Source organism: Rissa tridactyla, chromosome 3, assembly GCF_028500815.1.
Source record: "Rissa tridactyla isolate bRisTri1 chromosome 3, bRisTri1.patW.cur.20221130, whole genome shotgun sequence".
Taxonomy (NCBI): Eukaryota; Metazoa; Chordata; class Aves; order Charadriiformes; family Laridae; genus Rissa; species Rissa tridactyla.
Genome location: NC_071468.1, coordinates 93,201,561 through 93,222,721, shown reverse-complemented (window position 1 = coordinate 93,222,721; position 21,161 = coordinate 93,201,561). Strand labels below are relative to the sequence as shown.

At 41.7% G+C, this 21,161-nt stretch overlaps 1 protein-coding gene across 2 annotated transcripts in view; it reads left to right on the top strand.

Moving 5' to 3' along the window:
- Window positions 1–21,161, top strand: part of KCNQ5 (potassium voltage-gated channel subfamily Q member 5) — a 303,149-nt gene that overhangs the window by 245,464 nt on the left and 36,524 nt on the right. For both annotated transcript variants that reach the window (XM_054193769.1, XM_054193768.1), the window contains exons 4-9: window positions 4,442–4,617; window positions 5,048–5,173; window positions 12,712–12,822; window positions 14,769–14,864; window positions 18,139–18,233; window positions 19,755–19,781. In XM_054193769.1, the coding sequence (XP_054049744.1) occupies window positions 4,442–4,617; window positions 5,048–5,173; window positions 12,712–12,822; window positions 14,769–14,864; window positions 18,139–18,233; window positions 19,755–19,781 (631 nt within the window). The remainder of the gene's footprint in view (window positions 1–4,441; window positions 4,618–5,047; window positions 5,174–12,711; window positions 12,823–14,768; window positions 14,865–18,138; window positions 18,234–19,754; window positions 19,782–21,161) is intronic.

Sequence of the window (21,161 nt, the reverse complement as noted above, 5' to 3'; positions counted from 1 at the left end):
CTCCATCGGTAACCCAAGCGACCCAGAGTTTCTGACCGAGCTTGAGCAGGGTAAGGCAGCCCAACATTGGCCTTCCTCTGTGAAACAGGGAACTCGGGCCAGCACATTTGTCATGAGCTATTCAAGTTTCAGGTTGTTGCATTACTGGGCTTCAATTACTTGTCTTTAAGTAAATGTCACTATTTTAGTGACATCGGACAATATACAAGCGTAATCTATTACACACGAGTTCTGGGTTCAACTTCTTTTATTTTTCAGTGGGGCCCCCCAGTTGTTGACATGGTGGCTGTCAACTAAAAAAGTCTTTGCTAAGTTACTATTAACAAAATTTTCGTGTAATCTCAAGGGTTTCTTGTGAGGTGCGGGGTGAAATGTCTGAAGTGGAAGAATTCACTGTTTGAAATTTAGTTTGAAATGAAGTGTTCAAAAGTGAACATTGAAAAAGCTGCTGAGAAGATCTGAAATCTCAGACTGGAGTTAATGAGGGAGGACGCTATCTGCAAGGATAAAAATATGACAGATGTTTCTAAAGAGTGAATAAAATCAGCATCATAGCTGAAGAGAAGCTTAACATTTTGGAAGATCATACACAATATATTGGCTTGGAAAAAAAAACCCAAAGAAGTAAATGTCCATCAGAAACTTCTGTCTTCTAATAAGTCATTACAGAGAAGTTTGGAATTATACTGCCCATTACTCACTCTCACATCCCAAACTTTTCTGGTGCTTTACAGCAAGATAGAGTGAAACTCAAGTCCCCATTAAATTAAGTGAAATGTTGTTATTTACTTCTTCCTGATTTCCCAGTTTTGCCACTAAAAGATAAAGAGGAAAATACTAAGAGAGGTTTGCTAAAGCCTTCTTAAAATACAGAAATGCCATGGAGATTTTAGCTAAATTCAAGTGGAATATGAAAGGAAGTCTAGAAGAATATTTTGCTCTCTTTCTTAAAACAGGACAAATGGCACTTGAAGTATGTTGGATAAAAATGTGGCAGAGAGAGAATCATAAAGTACTTAGCTTTTAATTTTTCCATTATAGGTAGATTTAGATAAGAAAACCAAGCAAGTTTAACATATTCAGAAGTGACTTTCAACTGTTGCAATCTTTTCTTTGGACTCCGATTTCATTCCAAGCAGGGTTTATTTTGATTTATCTTACACCTGTTCCTGGCAAGTTAAACAATGCTGAAATACTGTTCCTGCCTGCCTTCCCTGCCTCCGAGGGAAACACAGCCAGGGAGGGCTGCCCTAGGCAATGGACACACTCTTTCCTCCCCTATTCCCAGCCTCAGGAGTTGGTGGGGGCGGGTTTTGGGGGGGTGTATTGTGAAGAGGTGAAGAAGACGAGAGAGCAAGGTGTGAAAAAATCAGCAGCAGCCTGGGAAGGCTCTCTTCCCTCTTCCAACTTTTGTTTAAACATGTGCCAGCCCATTTTCTGCTCACCCACTTTCTCACCCTCTCCTCCCTATGCCTCTTCATCCCTACCCTCCATCTAGAAGGGTATACACAAGCAGATAACTTCCTTGGACCAATACTTTAAAAAAGTTAAAAGAGAGAGCTATACTGCTGTTGGCTTCTTCGTCTCTCATGGTCAGAGCGGACCAGAGACACTCAGTGGGACAGAGGGTTCCCAGCAGTGTAGGGCAGATGCTGTGCAGCACCGCCAAAACTGAATTAATTTGAATTTTTTTTGCAGTGGGAGACCTCCAGTAAACTCCAAGTTATAAGGAAAGCTGTCAGAGCTCCTGGAATGGGAAGGAATAAAGGCAGGGGCAAATCATTGGCTTGTGTAAAAAACTATTCTATTGAGAGTGGTTGAGGGTAACCAAAACCTTCAGTAAACACTTTAATAATTTCTGGACCAAATGCCTAATTCATAATATTTGGGCGACTTTGCTCTTTTTTAAGTTCTAAGAATGATTTGCAGGAGTGCGTGCTGCTTTTCTAACACTATCCGATTTGCGGGTAGCCAGTCACCGCTAATGAAAAATGGCTGTTACATTGCTGCTCTGCTCAGAGCAGCGTGGAACAAGCCAAGCTAACCTTGCCATCATCCCCTAGCTAAGCCCCGTCACCGGGGACACTCTGTCTTCAACACGCTTGATGTTGCTCAAGACGTTCTGGCACACTCCATGTGAGCCTCAGATCCAGATAAACACACCTAAATATAGAAGTTTGCTTGTAGGTGAGTACATGCGTGCTACGTGTCTATACTTCCAGTATAGTCGGTCGAAATCTAGGGCTTAGTTCAGCGGAGTACATAGACGTGTCCTCTGTTACGTGATATTCCCTGCTCTCCAGTGACTTCTCCTGAAGGGCACGGCCTTCCCAGGTCTCCGAACATAGCTGCCAGACCTAGGGGATGTCTCAGATACCTTAAGACATCTCAAATGGCACTGGGCAAATAAATTCGGGCAGCTGAATCGAGCCTTTTTTGTACCAAGCCCCGAGCGGGAGTCAGCTGAGCAGCCAGCAGGAGCCTTCCTGAGGATTAGCTGCACCTCTCTCAGCTGACGTGATTTCCTTGTGCTGCACGGGGTGTTTAGACACCTGCTTCACGTGAAGACACCTAAATTTAAATGTCTTCACATGGAGCTGAATCCTACCCCATCTATTTTTCTGATCTCTGGTAAAGTTTGTGATGTCTTTAACCTTTCCTGGTCAGTTACCCTATTTCTGAATTCTTACCCAGACCTGCTGTATCTGGTTGCCATGCTCTTGAGACTTGTACTGCGCAGAGACACACCAGGATACTTTATCCATTTCTGTCTCTTCCTGATCTCTGAATTTGTTGGATTTACATCTAGAAGCAGATTCAGCTTTTTTTGGTAGCCAATTATATAGTAGGCAGCTATGATCCACCTATGTAGTAGCCAAAGGCATTTTAAAATGTCAGAGCCCAAGGCAGGCAGAAGGTCAGCCTGGCCTAACACAGTAGGTCCAACAGTGACACTAGCCAACGGTGAACGGTCAGGGAAGATTAACACAAGCAGGGTGAGCATACAGCCGTATTTCTCCATAAGAGTCTCTCAGCCTCCAACCGCCTGCTACTTGGAGACGTCCTGAGCCAGAAGCGGACTCTTGGTACGAATTTTCTCCCATGAGATCATCCTACTGGTGTTGAACCCATGCAAACTTTTAGTATCTTGCGACAAGGATTTCCACAGTTTAACAGGACACTCCTTAAACCAAAGGATGTCTGTGGCCTTACTCAACTCAACTTACTTTGGTGGCTGAGCAGAACGAACCAAGGCTGTTTCCTGCTGTACTGGAGCAGGCTAAGGGAAGAGTCTCCTGCTTGTGGCTACACCCGGTCTCTCTTGATGCTCGCCTGTGGGGGGCATTTTCACTTACTGGGTCATTTACTGGGTCATTCGTGACTTGTAGGAGCTACCCTTGGGACAAGATGAGTGTTCATACTCAACACAAAAGAAGCAAAACCCATGTCAACAAGAACCTGCTTTCAGTTCTTCACTGGCAAAGATGGGGTTAGATTATCTTTGTGTAGAAACATACAAACACCACAAAATCCTAAGATTTAAACCATTTCTTACAGAGGCTCTTTAAGCTTTTAAAGAAGGTTAGGAAATCAATGATGAGGTGATGAAGTAACACAGAGCTTGTTCTGTCCCTTTCCACTCCTTGCACACCGATGTGTTTGTCCCAATCATCGTAAAAGAGCTTTATGCCTTCTCACAGCGTCCGTGCGCCTCTTCTCCTCATCTCCCTTTAAATGCTGTCCTGGCTCAAAGGGCAGTCGGCTGATCAGTTCATGCAGAACAAGCTCGCTCTCACAGTTTGAATCTGTGACCCGAAGAAATAAATCCTAACACTTGCTGGGCTTCAACAAACTTTCCAGGCTGCCAGCTAAAAGAATGCTTTTGAGTACCCAGCACTGTATTTCTTCCTTTCCAGGAAATGGTACACCAGGGGAGTTGTGTCCAGAAACTACATGCCTCAACCATGCAGTGTTTGTACTCATAGAAAATCAATGCTTGTGCTTGTAAGTCTGGTTCCGCTGGACTCTCACCACTGCGGCTGCTCTATTTTTTTCTTATTTTTTTTTTCTTTTTTGCTTTTTCATAGAAGAGTTGCTATGGGAAAAGATATAAAAGGAAGAATTTCTAGTCCATCTACTGATTTGTATGATTTGCTCCATCAGGCTTCAAAACTCCTACATGAGATTCCTTCAACACTGCTCCTCATATCCATATGTTTTCAAAATTACTACCCTCGGTTTTCACCCTGAAGGCTCCTGAGGCAGTTTTTGACAGCGGCCCCGATCTCACATCCCTACCTCAAACAGGATTCTCAGTGCTTTGGATTCCCCCCCACTGCAGGAGGAGGCTCTCTTTTGTCCCCTCATTCAGCTCATGTACATGTATGTGCTGTTTATTGGTACTTGGACATTAATGTTTTCTGTAATATATTTCTTTCAGACATCATTGTTCTCATCGCTTCAATAGCAGTTGTTTCTGCAAAAACTCAGGGTAACATTTTTGCAACATCAGCACTGAGAAGTCTTCGTTTCCTACAGATCCTTCGTATGGTGCGCATGGACCGAAGAGGAGGCACTTGGAAATTATTAGGTTCAGTAGTTTATGCACATAGTAAGGTACGTAATCCTAGATGCTGACTTTGGTTGATACCTTCACTTGATGTGATTCAACAAGAGGCCAACAAAACAAACGCTTACCAGTTTTGAGCAGAATACCTAAATATTTCCGAAGTAACATCAGTCGTAATGGGCATTAGCACAGGTACACCAGGCCATGTTAAATGCTCACAGTTTTTAGAATATGTTGAAAATGTTGTACTCGATATACTGTTGTAATTTGATATATATTGGTGACGTTGCTTGAGCGTCAAACCGTAAGAGTAGGTTTGGTCCAGTTTTAGAGAAAATTTGCATCCGTAGGGAAGCATTTGACTTTTAACTGTGCAAATGCCAATAAAGTATATAGATGCCTTCATTATGTCTTCCTTGAAATGCCATTCTGTTCAATGTTTCAAATGGGTATTGATCTCTGATTTCTTTTATCTAGGAATTAATCACAGCCTGGTACATAGGATTTTTAGTACTCATCTTTTCATCTTTCCTGGTTTATCTGGTGGAAAAGGATGCAAATAACCAATTCTCCACGTATGCAGACGCTCTCTGGTGGGGCACAGTAAGTATAGAAAAATAGTATGCACTGTTTAACCAGTACGCTAGAGTGCTTTGAATTTCACCTGCTGTGCATTTTAACTTGGTGTGCTGTTCAGTGAATTGTTTTCACTGCCAGAAAACTGGTCTGAGAAGCTCCCTCCTCCAGCTATTCATTTGCACATCCATAGTTCATTTCACCCCATCCTGCAGAACAGCTGTTTGTGTGTTTCTGCTGCAAACCAGACCACTGAGCCTTCAAGAGAAGAAAGCATTTTATTTTTTAACCCAGATCCTTTCAGTACTACGGTTTGCAATGTGGTCCCACAAAAGAGCTGCTTTGATCCAAATCAGAAGGCTGTAAGCTGCACTGCAGGAAGAGGAACAAATGTCAGGAAAGAAAAAGGGAAAAAAAATCTTACATCAGCTTTGCCGTGAATGGAGGAGTACCACTAGTGCCCTTAGAATGATGTTCTTTCTGGTACCTTGAGCACAAAACCCAGAAATCAATATTCTTGTTCTCCAATTATTTTTACAGGTGTAAAAGCCCTGATTTAGTCGAGCTCATGCCTAACTGTCAGTCAAGTCAATTGTCTTTACTTTCTTGAAATCTGTGGGGTCTGAGTGCATGCCTGACTACATTTCTGAAAGAAGGAGGATTATATGAATGCTTACATGTTTAAATAAATAGGCTTTAAGTGAACAATGAAAAACTAGGTCTGAAATTTGGTATTTTTTATGGTGTAATGTGTAGGGGTTTTGCTTAAAAAGGCACTATAGTGAGCTAGACTCTTGCGCTGTGTGATAGTTACTTAGGCAGCTTAGGAAATTTGTCCCAACAAAGCCTATGGCAGAGCTATTGCCAGGCAGTATAAAACTGCTTTTCTTTTCCTTCTCATGCAGTAGAACAAACACCATGAGCTCTGACGGTGTCTGGCTAGTGAAATGGTGCCTGTGAGATCATTAATGCTGACATAACCTAGAGCACTCATTAGTTTTCCTGGAATAAGTGCGAGATCTGAACCAGCCTCTGACACCTTTCCTCATCAGAGGGATGCAGAAATGAAGCTTTCTCACCTCAGACCTTCTGCTGACAAGACTTCACCTGGACTCAGTAGTACCCGCAGGCTCAGAGCATGTGTAGACGCACTGTGCAAAAAGCTTTTCCAAAATGCTTTGAATCCTTGAAAAATATTTTTAGTAAGTTCTGTTTACGTTTTGAGAAGTCAAGGTCGTATCCTATTAGTAGGACTCGTTTTGTGTATTTGAAATTTGTTCATCGATGGTTAATAATTTGTTACATATCTACCCTAGAGGCTATATTTCTGTGTTATCAGTGCACAAAATTGGGAGCTTGGAAAGGCCAGACCTAGTGGCTCTTACTTGTGCATTTACAAATGCACAGAAATATTTTTCCTGAAACCTGTTACTTTAGAGAATCAATGCAGGTCGCTGCTAAAATACACATTTTTATCCTGTAATCCAAACGCATGTAAAATTCATTTTGGCTAAAGCCATGAGAGAAGGTTTTGCCCTCAGTCACACCACTGTAGTTTATTGTTTTTTCACTTTTCTTCAAAAGCTGAGGTCTAGGTTTGGCTTAAAGCTTTCTAACCTGCCTGTATTGACACAGTTGAGAAGCGTCTGGCTTGGGACGCGGGTGACCTCGCTGACGGGTCCCCTGGCTCCAGCAGTCTGCAAAGTCCATTACCCCTTTGGGGGTGCCAGTGGGGATGTGGTCCTGCGAGAGACCCTCCTGAGGTCGTGTAGGTAGGATGTGGCAGCGCATGGGTCTGGGAACGCATGTTTTCAGACGTTCGATTCTCCGGGGAACACCCTCTACCTCTCTGCAAAGCCGTGTGTGACTTTTAGCACTGCAAAGTCAGGGAGTTTGGACTAAGCAGAGGATTGTACCCACCTGCCAGCAGGCAACCGTGAGGGGACATACATGCACGAGGAATGGGAAAGTCCCAGCAAACTCAGACCCCAACTCTGACAGCCGACTGAGGCTCGTGTCAGCTCCACATCCTCCTCCCTCAGCAGCTCAAGCAGCAGGAACAAGATCTTTTATTTTAGGCTTTGCTTCTCCACTACCTGCTGATTGCAATTTTTTAAGGAAAAACCCTGCTAAGAAATAATCGTTGTATAAAGTGGTGCTTAAAATATTTTGTACACTACGAAGTGAAAATGTATGACTCATAGGTCAGATAAGTAGTGCAACTGAGAAAATAGGAATCTTTTCTTGACATCAGCAGGAAAAACAACAAATTATAATCAAAAAATCTGAAAACAATCTATATTGTACATTTCTATATCTTTTCTTCTTTCCCCAGTGTGTGAAATGAACACATTTAAATTTTTAATGTGCTTAAGTGCACAAAGTTGCTGAAAATCAGTGTTCCCCCTTACCTGTTATCTTTGCCATTTTAATAATAGTATTTTTTGTATAATATGTAAAACAGTATGTGGGAAATGCATAACGTGCTTCTTAGTCATGGTTGTTTTTACTGCCAGAGTAACCCACATGCAGATTTTGAAAAGGTCAGATTGTGTGGCATTCTAGGGGAAATCAATGCTTAATCTCATTGATTTGTTTATTCGCAAAAGTTGTTCTAACTTCAACCACTGAGTATCTCCCAAATCCCAGACTCGGTTCTGTGATGGCAGAGGTACAAGAAAGAAAAGACTGCACTGAAGTCAGGCACAAAGAGTCATCTTAAATTTCAAGCTTTAGAGGCACTTATGCCCCTCTCTTTACAGGACCAGACCCAGCATGCCGCAGTTAACCCTTTCTCTAATTCAGATTATTGGAGGGCCATACTACGGTCATTTCACTGGCTCCATTTTTGAAGCCCATAGTTTCACGCTGAAATGAAAGGCAGGATATGGCATCCTAATTTACATATGAATACTCCACTGTAGTTGCAATTGCACATTGTACTGCGCAACCTGCAGTTTAAGCACCATGCTAATGTTGCTGTTGTGAATATTCTTGTGGTCGGGGTCCCCAAAGTGCTGCCTAACGCAGCAGCACACGACAGTGTGTGTTATATGAAGAGTTCAGGTTCAGAATTTGCTTTGGTAGAGAAGGTGAATTCATTTAGCCGAAGAAAATAGCTAATCTATGGGGGAACAAAAGGTCAATTCAAAAACTTAAGTATTTAGAAATCAAACCATCCATGGTTTTCTGAGAACTGCTAGTGTTAGCTGGAACTGTGTGTGCTTATAGCAGCATTTAGTTTGTACGTTAATTAGTTCTACCTGCAAATGTAAGGCAATTAAGATTTCTGTCTCTCTTGCACGTTTGACAGAGTTTCTCTTAATAAAACATTATTTTCCGGTAGTATCCAGTAGTTACAGTTGGATACAGAAAGGCTCTGGCACTCCACAGTGACCTGAAAGTGAACAAAACATCTTACAATGAATAATCTTGTCAGAATTACTAGCTCAAATGAGTTAATATTGATGCCATTTTTCCCATTTAGTGCAATGATAGCATGAGCAAACTACATTTTTTTCAGTTACTGATGTCAGGTAAAGATTCAAAAGGTAAGTACTGCTAGCAGAACACAAAGTGACATCAGAAAGAAATATTAGGGTAGAGGGGGGCCTCCTGGGTCCTATCTCATGTAATTGAAGGCACCTAGGTTATATAATCACGTTCATTATTATACTACCTCACTTATTATTAGCATATTTATTAGCTCCAGCAATGAGATATAACAGAAGTTCTATCATCATTGTGAGTTTTGAGTCTAGCCAGGTGGCACTGCCTGCCTTGGCTGCTCTGTCCAGACGGCTCATTTAAAGAAGCAGCAAAAATGGAGTGTTCTGCATCTGGTACAAAAGATGGGGCTCATCTGGCCCATTTAGCCACGTAGGAGTGTGATTCCGTTGCTTAAACATAGGCATAGGGTATCACGGAAAATCTGTTGGAGAGTCTGCTGCCTCTGCTGCAGGTGGTCCCTGTTCAGATGCCCTGGGGCATCTCAAGTGGCTCTAGACGTTTGTTTTCAGGCAAGCCTAACTCCTGCATTTTAGGATAGAACGAGTAACCTGCTGGAGGAACCTATTTCCATTGTGCGTGTTGTGATGACCAGGCCGTGCTAAACACCCAAGCATTTTATTTTCCAAGTTGGGTGAAATGAATCCTATCCAAAGAAAGCCTAAAAGGCTTGGTTTATTGTCCTGGCTTAGGCTGTGGTGATTAGACCCAGGTCTGCTCAGCAAGTATCCCCAGAAAGACATGATTTGCACACCTTGTTATTCCTTTTACTGTATCTTGATCCTGTTTTTCACCCCTTTGTTTCCTCTGACCAAGTCTCCTCTCAAATAAACAAGCTAATTACTTTCACAGGTTTGCCACAGGTTTTGTATTTCTGTTACCTTGTCACTCTTGGCTTTGCATGGTACTGCTGATGCTGTCACCTAGGTGCTGTTTGTCCTTGCAAGATTGCAATCCCCAAAAGGCCCCAGATTTCCTCCAGTCACCTTTGAACTTCGGTCACTCCTCCCATAACTACCCGTGGGATCCAGCCTTCCCTCGCAACGCTAGCTGTAACTTCTGTCTGTTTCTTACATTATTATCAGTGACGTCTGGAAATTTCTCATGTTGTCATCATCTCACCTCCAGTAGTTTTCCACACCCTGTTCAGTTAATTTAACCTGAGGATTATGCCAGTCAGGGCCTGGCCAGTGGTTTAGTCATTCGCTTGCAGCACTAACAACCGTGCGGAGGATTATTCCTGAACTTGACCCTGAAGTGGTCTGGAAAATATTTTCTTAGTTGTGTGATGAGAGGAATATAAAAAAAAGATCAAACCCATTTGGTCAGTATTGAGTAAGATGATACAGCACAGCACGGTGCTGACACCTATACACTCATGTAAAGACCATCCTGAGATACAGCAGCTCAAAGTGAGCAAGAAGCCACTGATAATCATAGACTGATACCATCAAGTCTTCAGAACCTAAAAGAATTGGGGGAAAGGCTTTAATACTGTCCTGTTATTTTCTTTGGAGAAATTCCAGGGATACAGTCTGTGTGACTGCTCCTGGTTTTGGATCGCTCCCAGATGTCAGATCCCAAAGGTTCAAGTTTATCTTTGACTTCTTCGGAAGACAGTTCGGTGACAATATCATTAATATGCAGATGACACTTAGTTCTGTTTCCTTCTTGTCAGCCCAGGCAGGAGATATCTCTGTGCTTTCCAGCGTCTGGCAGAGATAGGGAGCTGAACAGAAGCCAAGAAACTGGGCTTGTTTCAGAGCTTCAAACTGCTTTGCGATGACTGGCCTGGAAACGAATTTTGAGGAACTTTTATTCAGGGATTCATTTGTTCAAGTGCTTTGTTGCTCTCTGGGTCTTAATAGCCTCAAACTGTTCTGCACTTGCCCTCTTATGAGAAGAGCGGGGAATACCACCGTCAGCAAACAAAGGAAAACCAAACCAAGCCCCTCTGCCAGGCCAAGAGCATGGCTGCATCAGCTCACCTCTGCCAGAAAAAAGGGAGCTACATTCCCACCTCCCTTCCTCCTTATCGCTCTATCTCAGCCACGCACTGCCTTGTGCAGGCTCTGGAGCGTGTTAGGCACCTCCATGAGCTAACTCAACTCACCAAAACCAGCAGAAACCAACCATGCAGAAATGTGGCTAATGCTCTCCACCCTCCTGGGTTGCATTGGCTCTCCAAAGAGTCCAGCGAAAGCTGGGAAGAGGGGTTAAGGTAGGGAAGTGAGGAGGAGCAAGGAAGGAGAGTGAGACCCGATAAGCACACAGGGTGGTGTGCCTGCAACCAGGCTCACATTACAAAACTTGAGACTTGATAACCCCTTGAAATTTCAGCTGCAGCCTTAATTCAGCTCACTCTCTTTTAGTCACTATGCCTTTCTCAGGGTATATTACACCCGCAGTTTGTTCCCAACAATGGGAGCAATTAGAAGCACTGTTTACTATCTACAGAGCCCTAAATAGTTGAAATCTAATTACTTCCAAAAGACTTTCCTTCTTTTGTCCTGTGGTGACCCCAGCATTAAATAGAATTGCTTTGGCCGTCTTGCCTAGGAATGAACTTTGAGGAAGCTGGAAGAGAAATAATGTCTCTAGAAGGCATTTTCCTGAAGAATTCATTCCAGCCAGAATATTTGCTAAGCCTGAACTTGCCCACATTTGGTACACGATGTAAAATAATTCTCCGTGCACATGTTCTCCCCTAATAACAGGCCCCGGAGTCCTTGGCATTCAGCCTCCCGTTGTCTATCTTTGTCCTTTAACATCGTGTGCCGTTGCCTGGGCACGTGCCCTGCCGCCTCCCAGCCGGTCTTCGGAAATCCTCCACTCTGCCCACACCTCCTGGTGCCCGCACAAGGCAGCCGGGGGGTGGGGGGGGTCCAAACTACCCAAGAGGGAAGCGCAGAGACATGACTTTCTCCTGCCCCAGGTCCAGTCCCCAGGTTTGGCACTGCTGCGCTTCCCAGGCCAGGAGTAGCCTGGAGGCCATTCGCCTGGGTCAGGGAAGACCCTCAGCCACACACGAACATGAAGTCAGAATCTTTTTGCTTTGGAGATATGGTCAGTAAACCACAACCACGCACCATTATTTGCATATGTGCTGCATTTCTACATGGCCTGTGGTCAATGAGTTGGATGTGGAGAGCCTTCCCGCCTGTACCAAACTCTGCCGTCATCTGCACTGTTGCTACATGGCAGAGGTGCTGGCCTCCGCAGCGCAGCTATCAAAACATCTGTATGCTGAGCCTCTGATTGCACTCGCCACATTGAAGGGATTACAGATGCCCTCCTCTTTCTCTTTGACCTCTCCCCACGTATGTCTGAGCTAATGTTGTCCAACAGCCTGAGGTAGCTCTGCATCTGGTGCTTCCTAGCAGTCTTTGGAGCTTGTCAGGAGCGATGTAGGTATATCTGAGCCTGTCATAAGGAAGGGGAAAGGACCAGGAACTTCTTAAGGTTCCTTCCAGCTTTTGATCACTGTTTTTTGTGTTTTGGAAGATGATCCACTTCAAATTGTACTGACGGACTTGTAGAAAACGCAGCTCCTTCTTGTTCCTTTGACTTTTTCTCATCTGTGAACTTCAACTTCCTTTTAGTCCAACTATATTTTTACAATGTGATCTCTGTATAATCCATATTCGTGTAGTTGTGCAAATACATAGTTATATTTCCCTGCAGAAAATAGGTGAAACACCTTTACACCCATGGAAAAGAACACTTTTTTCTGCCCAACTCACATAATTTCCCATCATTTGACATCTTTGAGATCTCAGACCTTCTGCTTTTTTATTTTTAAAACTGATTTATTGCTTATTTAGGTATTTTTCTCACATTTATTATTTACCTCAGTTTTATTCAGTCATAAACAATATTTAGAAAAATGCATTAATGTTCATTTGTTTATGTTCAGTTTTCTTTTAGAAACAACTATATATATTCCATGTGTCTTGGAAATGCATTATTGGAAATGCTGTTTCATGCCATGTAAATAATCTGCAACTAATCTCTCGGTAACTTCTGGTAAGCCACGATATTCGTTAATTTCTTTCTAGATCACATTGACAACCATCGGCTACGGAGACAAAACTCCTCTTACTTGGCTTGGAAGGTTGCTTTCTGCAGGATTTGCTCTACTTGGCATTTCTTTCTTTGCACTACCTGCTGTGAGTATGCCTAGAAAATTTGTAAAAAAGTAATAGAAACTGCAGTAGCTCCTACCACTGTTATGATACAAAAAGCTGAAGGAAGATCTCCGCATGAACTGTTTAAGGCTTTTTGCTCTCTGACAGCGTAGGTGAACTGCTATCCGAAATCCAAACAAAAGGTTTAGCGTTGCTGTCATTACTTGAGTTTTGGGGGCTTTCTCTGGGGGGCTTTCTTTGGCCAGAACAGAACTGGGAAATAATCCTAAATTAGGTAGCATGCTATTGTGTAAGGTTGAAATTCCGTTCTTTTGTTACGAATTGTGGCTCATGCGTTACTGCTTTTCTTTCAGATTTTTGGAAAAAATCAGCTGATATGTTTTTCTGAATTAGATTCTATTGCAAAAAAAAGTGAGATATTTCTAATAGGTTGTCTTGTATGAGCATGTTCAGGCTACCAACAGAGCAGTAGATAGCAGTAAATCAATCAAATTTGATGTTGTTGAATGTAAAAATGCAACTACCATTTTCTGTGAATGATTGTAAATAAACATGATAGTTTATTTATGTTGCTTTTATTAATGTTCAAGAGATTTTAATGGAAATGGGAATCATCTAACGACTAAAGTATAGCATAGCTTCAGAAATAACTTTTCATTTTTGTGAGCGAATTTCCTTTCTTTTTTAAATTAGTATTGAATAAGCGTGAAAGCAGAAGTGACATACGCATTTTGTTGTATTGCATCCAGTGCAACATATACAGAAAGTCAATATTTTAATACTTGGATTCATTATCTGTGGATCACAATAAATTATGAATGTTAAAATAATACATTTGTTTTCAACGATATAGACAAACGAAGATTAAAAGTCAGAATTTGCTAACAGCGTTGAATCATCTAGTGTACTGCATTTATTTCTTATTCGAAGTACAGAGAGTATTTCAGTATCTCTGGCATATTATAGTACATTATAATTATAATTAATACATTACCTGTTTGGAACCTTTGCTATTTAATGGCAGTTACTGTAATTAATTCTCTTTGTTACCTAGTCACCACTAACAAGAAAGTTAGTGTTACTAACTTTCAGGACTACAATGAACCTGTAAAAGATGAATAACTTTACATATTCGATATGCCAGAACTTTTGTTCCTCATGTCATATCTATGTACAGATACTCATTTTCCTCACGAACACTTTTGTGTTGAATCTGTCTGTAAAACAAGACATATGTGTGAATCGTGTGCATTTCTAATATCATTTTATCCTGACTAAGAATCAAGTGGAAATACTCTTCCGCATAATGCAGACACGTCCAGCAGAAATACTACACTCCTTGCAAGCCAAAGAGGGAAACATTCTCAATCTGTTGTTCAGCAGCAGTCAAATTTGTCTTCCTTATTCGAACATAAAAAAGCCAAAAGGGGAGACGTTTCATCGTCAGCTTTTTTTCATAGCCTATAGAGTGAACAATGGGGACTACTTAGATGGGAAAGTGAGAAGAAATGGTCTTAATCTGTAAAGCAAGGCATTTTCTAAAATCAAAAGTTATGATAAGCACTGAAGATACAGACTTTGAAGCCCATATATATATGGCATATTTGGCAGCTGGTCATTTCATCACTCCTGCCTTAAATTCCTCTGGATCTTCCTGCCTGATGTTTTATATATAGCTATATATCCGTGGCCCTTAGAGCTGCAGGAACATAGTGTAGCGCAACCCCGAGCAATGGTTGAGATGAGCGGTCGCTGGTAGCACCACAGATGTTATCTCTTAAGTAAGGAGTCTCTGGCCTCACCACGAATGGGCACCGTTGTTAAGCCTTATACCGTCCTATACTGTCATAAACGTGTTACCTGAAGAAATCATATGGCATAACATCTTCACAAAACCTCTGTAGTTGGTTGTGTATATTTGTTGAAAAAACTACCTACATAATGATAAACGGCGTACTGTATTGCAGGGCATCCTTGGCTCAGGATTTGCGTTAAAAGTGCAGGAACAGCATCGTCAGAAACACTTTGAGAAAAGAAGGAATCCAGCCGCCAGTCTAATTCAGGTAACTATGAAATCAGTGAAAAGATAACAAGAGGTGACTTAAAGTACATATTGGAGCAAGTTTTATTATTTCAATTTGGAAGTTTTTGTGGAAATAAGGTTTAACAGATTGGTTAGGTTCATGAAATAAGTTTATTCAGCGATTACCGTGTGTTGCCATAATTGTGTATATGGCATTTCTATGTGTGGTTTTTGAGTTCTTCTATCCATGCTGAAGAAACCAAGCAGAGGTTGTCAATTGCATGCCTGAAGTTAGCAAATTACCTGGAAAAACAGAATTGATCCCTAGACAACCCAACTGACAGCACAGCACTCTTGCCTATATTACGCTACTTTTCATCTACTATAGGGTTTAGAGTGCTCCAATGAATGATATACTTGGTGAAAGTGAAAAGTGTCCTGCCCAGAGAATTGCTTTCACTATTGGTCAATTCAAAAGCTGGAAATGTAGGCGCTAGCAATTCCAAAATGTCTGAAATTGTCTGAAGTGGTTTCAGCTCCAATATTGATGTAATGGTGCAGATCAACGATTTAGAAAGATTATTTTTTAACAGAAGTGGCATGATAATTGTTAAAGAGCTGTTTCACATGGGTTTTTTCCTTAACTTACATTCCTAGTTAGAAATGAGAAAAACCTCTAAGAATGATTTTGCACCAAGCTTTACTCTACTTGATGGACTGAAAAAAAAGAGGGGAGAAATAATCTTCTAGCAACCTAGTTTATTTGCTTGGGATCCTCAGTGTTTTATGTGTGTCACTTACACTGTTTTTTTAATTCTGAAATAATAAATCCAAATAAAGAAGCTGAATGTTAATATACCAGAGTTCCGTGGTAAGTTCAGGATAGATGCCAGACTGTCTCTGAAGCATTCTTAAAGTTAATAAATGTTTTCCATTCTTACTGTTCAATGATTATTAGATACTAAATACTTGAGATTGTATATTTATTAGATTAATTAATAAGTATAATTGCACTCCTTTTGTATCTATTGCACTGTAGAATGAATGAATGAGATATTTTCTAGCACATATATTCTAAACTGTTTCTTACAAGTTTGTTTGCCAGAGGAAACACACAATAGATTTAGGGTTTGGATGTAGCTCTTATTATTGTATGATAGTTCAACCAAAGTATTAGTAAGACAGCATGCTAAATAGATTAAGAGCAGCTAACTGACCGTTTTCAGAAAGTGACTCTCAATGGGCAAAATCGTTGTGAAAGGAAGATATTTGTGGTGGGATCCCATGATGAAGGCTCTTCAGCATTTACATGTTCATTTTCATGTTCAGCATTTTCAGTGGTCTGGAAATAATTATAAAATTGCTGATGGAGATATTTGCCAATAGCACAAGGCCTGGCAGAATAGGAAAGATGAGGGCAGGCACACAGGAATGAACCCGAGGATGATCTGGGTGACATTACAGGGTGGAATGATCCCTACCAAATGTCTTAATACACCAAATACAAAACTTGAACTAGAAACGATTAATTCAGACTATTACAAGAGGTTTCTATGTTAGTATTAGTGACTATGGAAAGGACTTGACGAAGGATGAGAAACACAGAGGAGAAAGAGTGGTAAAGAAGGGTCAAGAGCTTCATACAAGTTCCCAGTGTTACTCCAGCTGTTTTGATACAGTCCTTAGATACAGAACCAGAAAGGTAACAAGTAGGAGGAGGCTGATATTACCACTGTGGATGGTGACGCTGTTACTAACACGCCACATATCAACTCAGCATCTACGGTTCATAAATTAGCCTGGAAAACTGGAAAAAACAAAGAAAACATTGGAAAAAATGAGTCCAGGACTGGAGAAAATTTCACATTCAGGATGTGTCTAAACTGCGTATCATTGTCTACTGTAAAAGTGCCTGGGCTTTTTTAAATTGCCTGTTGAGGATTTGATAATGCGCTACCATGGAAATCAGTGTGCTCTAGTTTATCAGAATAATGTCTATTTTCTAATCAGTTACTCTGTAGAATTAGTCTGTGCTAACTCCTCTGTTGCCATAGATATACTGTCTGCTGGAGCCTTTACCTGACTTAAAGATAGCTAAGGTATCGCTATAGAAAAATGAAATGTTTCATATGGGTATACTTTTCTCAGTTTCTTTAGATTATAAGAAGTATTCAGTGTGAATATTATTTGAGCATAAAAGTCCAGAGAGGAAATACTGGAACCTAGAGGACTATTTAATGTAGCAGACAGAAACGTAACAAATACCTCTGGCTATAAGACAAAACCAAAGACTTTCAAAGTAAAAACAATGCACAGATTTTTGACAATGAGAATGATCAGCCAGTGGAACAATTTACAAAGTGAGTGACAGGTTCTCCATCTGTAAATGAAGACTAGATGTATTTCTGAGAGATACGCAGTAGGAAAACACAGGTTATTAGACTCTCTACGAGAACACCTGGATGACATTTAATGGTTGACAATATACAGGAAGCGCAGATACTCAGCTAGTACAAATTAATATAGTTATGTTGACATCAGGGAAGCTGTTCCAGGTTGCAGAACGGAGGATCTGCCTTACTATCTACATGCAGTTATAAATCCAAACGGCGAATACGTTTTCAGTGCTATGCTTTGTTCACTCACCTTTGAAATGATTTATTTCATGTTTTTAAACATTTAGCAGTGTTTCAGACCACAGAGAATACGTCACTTTTCTTCTAAATGCTTTTTGTCTGGTTTTCATTATCATCTACAAAATGTATTACGACACTTTCGTTACCTCAGACTGCCAGTTTGTGTGGGTGTCCCCTATGGACTTGTCACAAATAAATCACTGCAATGCTTTTTTGAGCACCTTTATGTACTGAATATCTTCTGGTGCTTCCACAAAGCCAATAACTCTTACTTTACCCTGTAAAGTGTGATTCACAAGAGTTTTGGTAGGTTTTTACTGGTATTTCCTTAATCAACCTAACAGAGCGCATCCCGATCTGAGCAAAATCCCCTCTCTCCGTAATCAGTGCGGTGGCATTGTCACTTCATGTTCTTGGATCCTTTGTGCTTTTCTATTGTTTCCCCATACCAGGCTTCTTGGCGGTTTTATTCTACTGACGCCAGCCGAACAAACCTGACAGCCACCTGGCGATATTATGAAAGTATTCTTCCTCCCCTCAGGCATGTATCAGTGCTATGAATGATAAAAGAAAGCCATGACTTGTATTGGTTACTAATCTGCTTTTCAATTTTTTGTTTCATCCCCTGCTCCCTCTTGCCTTGTTTTTTTCTTTTTTTACCATATATCCTGCACGTAGTGTGTATGGCGTAGTTATGCGGCTGATGAGAAATCGGTTTCCATTGCTACCTGGAAGCCTCATTTGAAGGCCTTGCATACCTGCAGCCCTACAAAGTAGGTACAAATATGGCAGCTGGTGCTGTTATCGATGTCTGTTCGAGCTTATAGAGAATTACTACTTGTCTGTTTCGTCTTGTTTCGTCTTCTTAAGTCCTCTCATTAAAAATTTCAACTAACAAATCAGATCACTAGTACTAGAAGCCTAGGACAGTGGGACAAATACAAATCATTGCCATTGACCTGAGGCCAGGCATTAGAAGCGTTTTTGCAAAAAACCACTCATATATCAAGGTTAATGTTTCACCCAGTTCCAAATTATCTCTAAGGAGGAAAAGTTCAACGCAGAGCTTGTTCCTTGATTTAATGGTATTTCTGTGCCTGTGCCTCTATATCAGGCTGTAGCTACAGATCTACCTTTGCAAGGGGAGAGAGCCTTGTGGTACTCTGCAAGTGAATGCACTGGGGAATTTGCTCCTTTTCGTCATAACTTCTCATATATGCAGTATTTCCTTAGGGCAAATTATATCCTCAGTTACACCCCCAGCCAGTAGAAGACGACTAAAAAGACCTGATGTCACGGTTTGCAGACAGGAAATATTTGATGTCCTAGTTTGGGTGAGAATTCACAGAGCACTGGCAGCCCAAGACTCTTCAATAATTCAGTAGAAGATTTACCAGAAGGTAGTAAATTGACTGATTCAATGCAGGGCACAAATCAGGAAGTAAAAGATACTTGATAAAGATCAAAAAAGCAGAGTGCTAAAAGCCTTATGGGAAAGCTCTGACAAGCATCCTAACTTGTTATTGCAGACGGCGCGAGAGAATTAGTGGTTTCTCTCAGAGCTGGGTGATGAACATCCACATGACAGTAAAAAGGTAATCATGTGCCAAAAAGCTCAGCCAAAAAGAGGTTTGGCTGGCTACCCAAAGCTGATCTTTGAATTTCAGAGAGTTGACAAGAACAGAGCCATAAGTAATCCATTACCATAACAGTAATTCCAAAACGCTCCAAACTAAAAGGAACTTTTACATTAAAAGTTACGTGGGATATTGATTTTTGACATATGCAAACAGGTTAAAGGCAACACTGGTATAAATGGATGGATATAAAATTACATAAATAGTGAAGCTGTGTCCCACCTAAAATGTTCTAAAATATGACTGTCCCTCAAAAGTGCATCTAATTGTTATTTTAAATAAGCGTATTGCTGTGCTATCCTAAAATTAAACCTTTTTATTCACCAGAGATAACTTTATCTAATAAGAGCCTACAGCTTTCTGTTATATATGTGTCAGCAATGCATTTTGCCTAAGTGCTTTGCCAACTCAGTCTGCAGTGGTATGTACTAAGCATGTTCTGCATGTGTTAAAACAACTGAAAAGTTTCTTTTTCAGAAGCGTTGTAGTTACGAGTCTTGCTTAAATGTTTTCGTGGTTGCAATGTAATGTGTGTGTTGTACACTAATTAACATATCCATTTACGTTTATCATATATCTAACATCATCTGTAACTAAGTAATGTGATTACTATCTGCATAACAAGTATGTTTTTCCCTCCCACTCCCTGACCTGAAGAAAAGAACAAGGGGAAGCTTCTAGCAGGTTTGTAGTTTCTTTTGTTTCTTTTATCTGTGAAATCGCTGCTTCTTAATGGCTTTTAGATGTCTCGGGTTCTGTACAGTAGGTTCAATGAACTGTAACTGTTAACCGATAATAAACAAAAATTGCATTTTTTTTAAACGCATATCGATAGATTAATGCTGCTGAAATTAGCTTCTTTGTCCCAGTTTTTGTATGGAAAAACTAGGCAATTTTTTTACTTTTCTAGCCACATGTTTTAGCTTTGAGGGGGAGCTCAGTTTGAACAGCGTCAGAGCAGCGAGTGGAGCAGCCTCCACGGACCCAGCTCCTGGGCCAGGACGCGGCCCCCGGCTTCTGCCATAAACCCGACACTCAAGGTTTCCAGGAATCGCAGTGGGAGTCACAGGCACCTAGTTGAGTTTGGCTTTGTGAACAAGCCCGCCGCCCCCTGTCGCACAGGGAGGATCCCCCGACGGGGCTGGTTGGATGTCACCTTGGCCAGGTTCTGTGCTGCCCTGCAGGTGCATCCTCAAGGCTTCCTCAGTGCTGCGTCCCCACGTCGCCTAACCTTTTCCTGCCGTCCCCTCCTCAGGAGCATTTTGGCACATGGCAGGTGGGGGGAAAGCACCGCTGTGGTGGCTCACCTCCTCCCGGCTGCAAGGTTTGCACCCCGGCATGGCCCTGTTTGGGCTGAGGAGGCAGCCTGGCATCTCTCCTTAAATAAGCCCCACCACTAGGAGGGCAGATGGGGCTTCCACCCAACCTAGCTGCCTACAGCACGCAGTGGCAGGCTTGGCAGGGCTATCCTCGCTGGGTAAATAAAGCCCTGGAGGTGCACAGCCCTAAGGCAGTAAGAGGAAATGCTGCTCTTTGCCGTACTTACAGCTCGAATCCTTAGGGACGGGAAAGGACTCGGCGGCTACAAGACAAATTACACTACCTCCAAAACTCATTAGGGACGGGAGTCTACAGGCGTTCGGCAGCCAGCACTGTGGTATCAGCACAGTCAGAGAACAGTGGAGTTTACCTCCAAGCAGAAAACAATGAAAAGCCAAGAAAAAAAATGTTGGTGACACGTCAACCCCTGAAATACAACCGTCCCCGAGTTGTGCTGTGGTTCACAAACTCTTCTGGGTTATTCAGTCAGGGGTGGAAAGTCTTCACATCAATTACCCACGTCCTGTTCCCTGTTCCAGACTGGTCCTCCGGCACCCGACTCCATCCTTTTCCCCGATGTTCACGTAACTGCTGTTAGCGTCACAGGAACTCGAGGGGACTGGGTTTGCTCAGAGATGTCCCTCAAGAGCACTTCACCTGCTCTGTCTGTTCTGTGACTTTTCGTATACATCACCTCCATAGGCTTGCCAGCAACATATTGGTCTCATTAAATTATTACAGCCT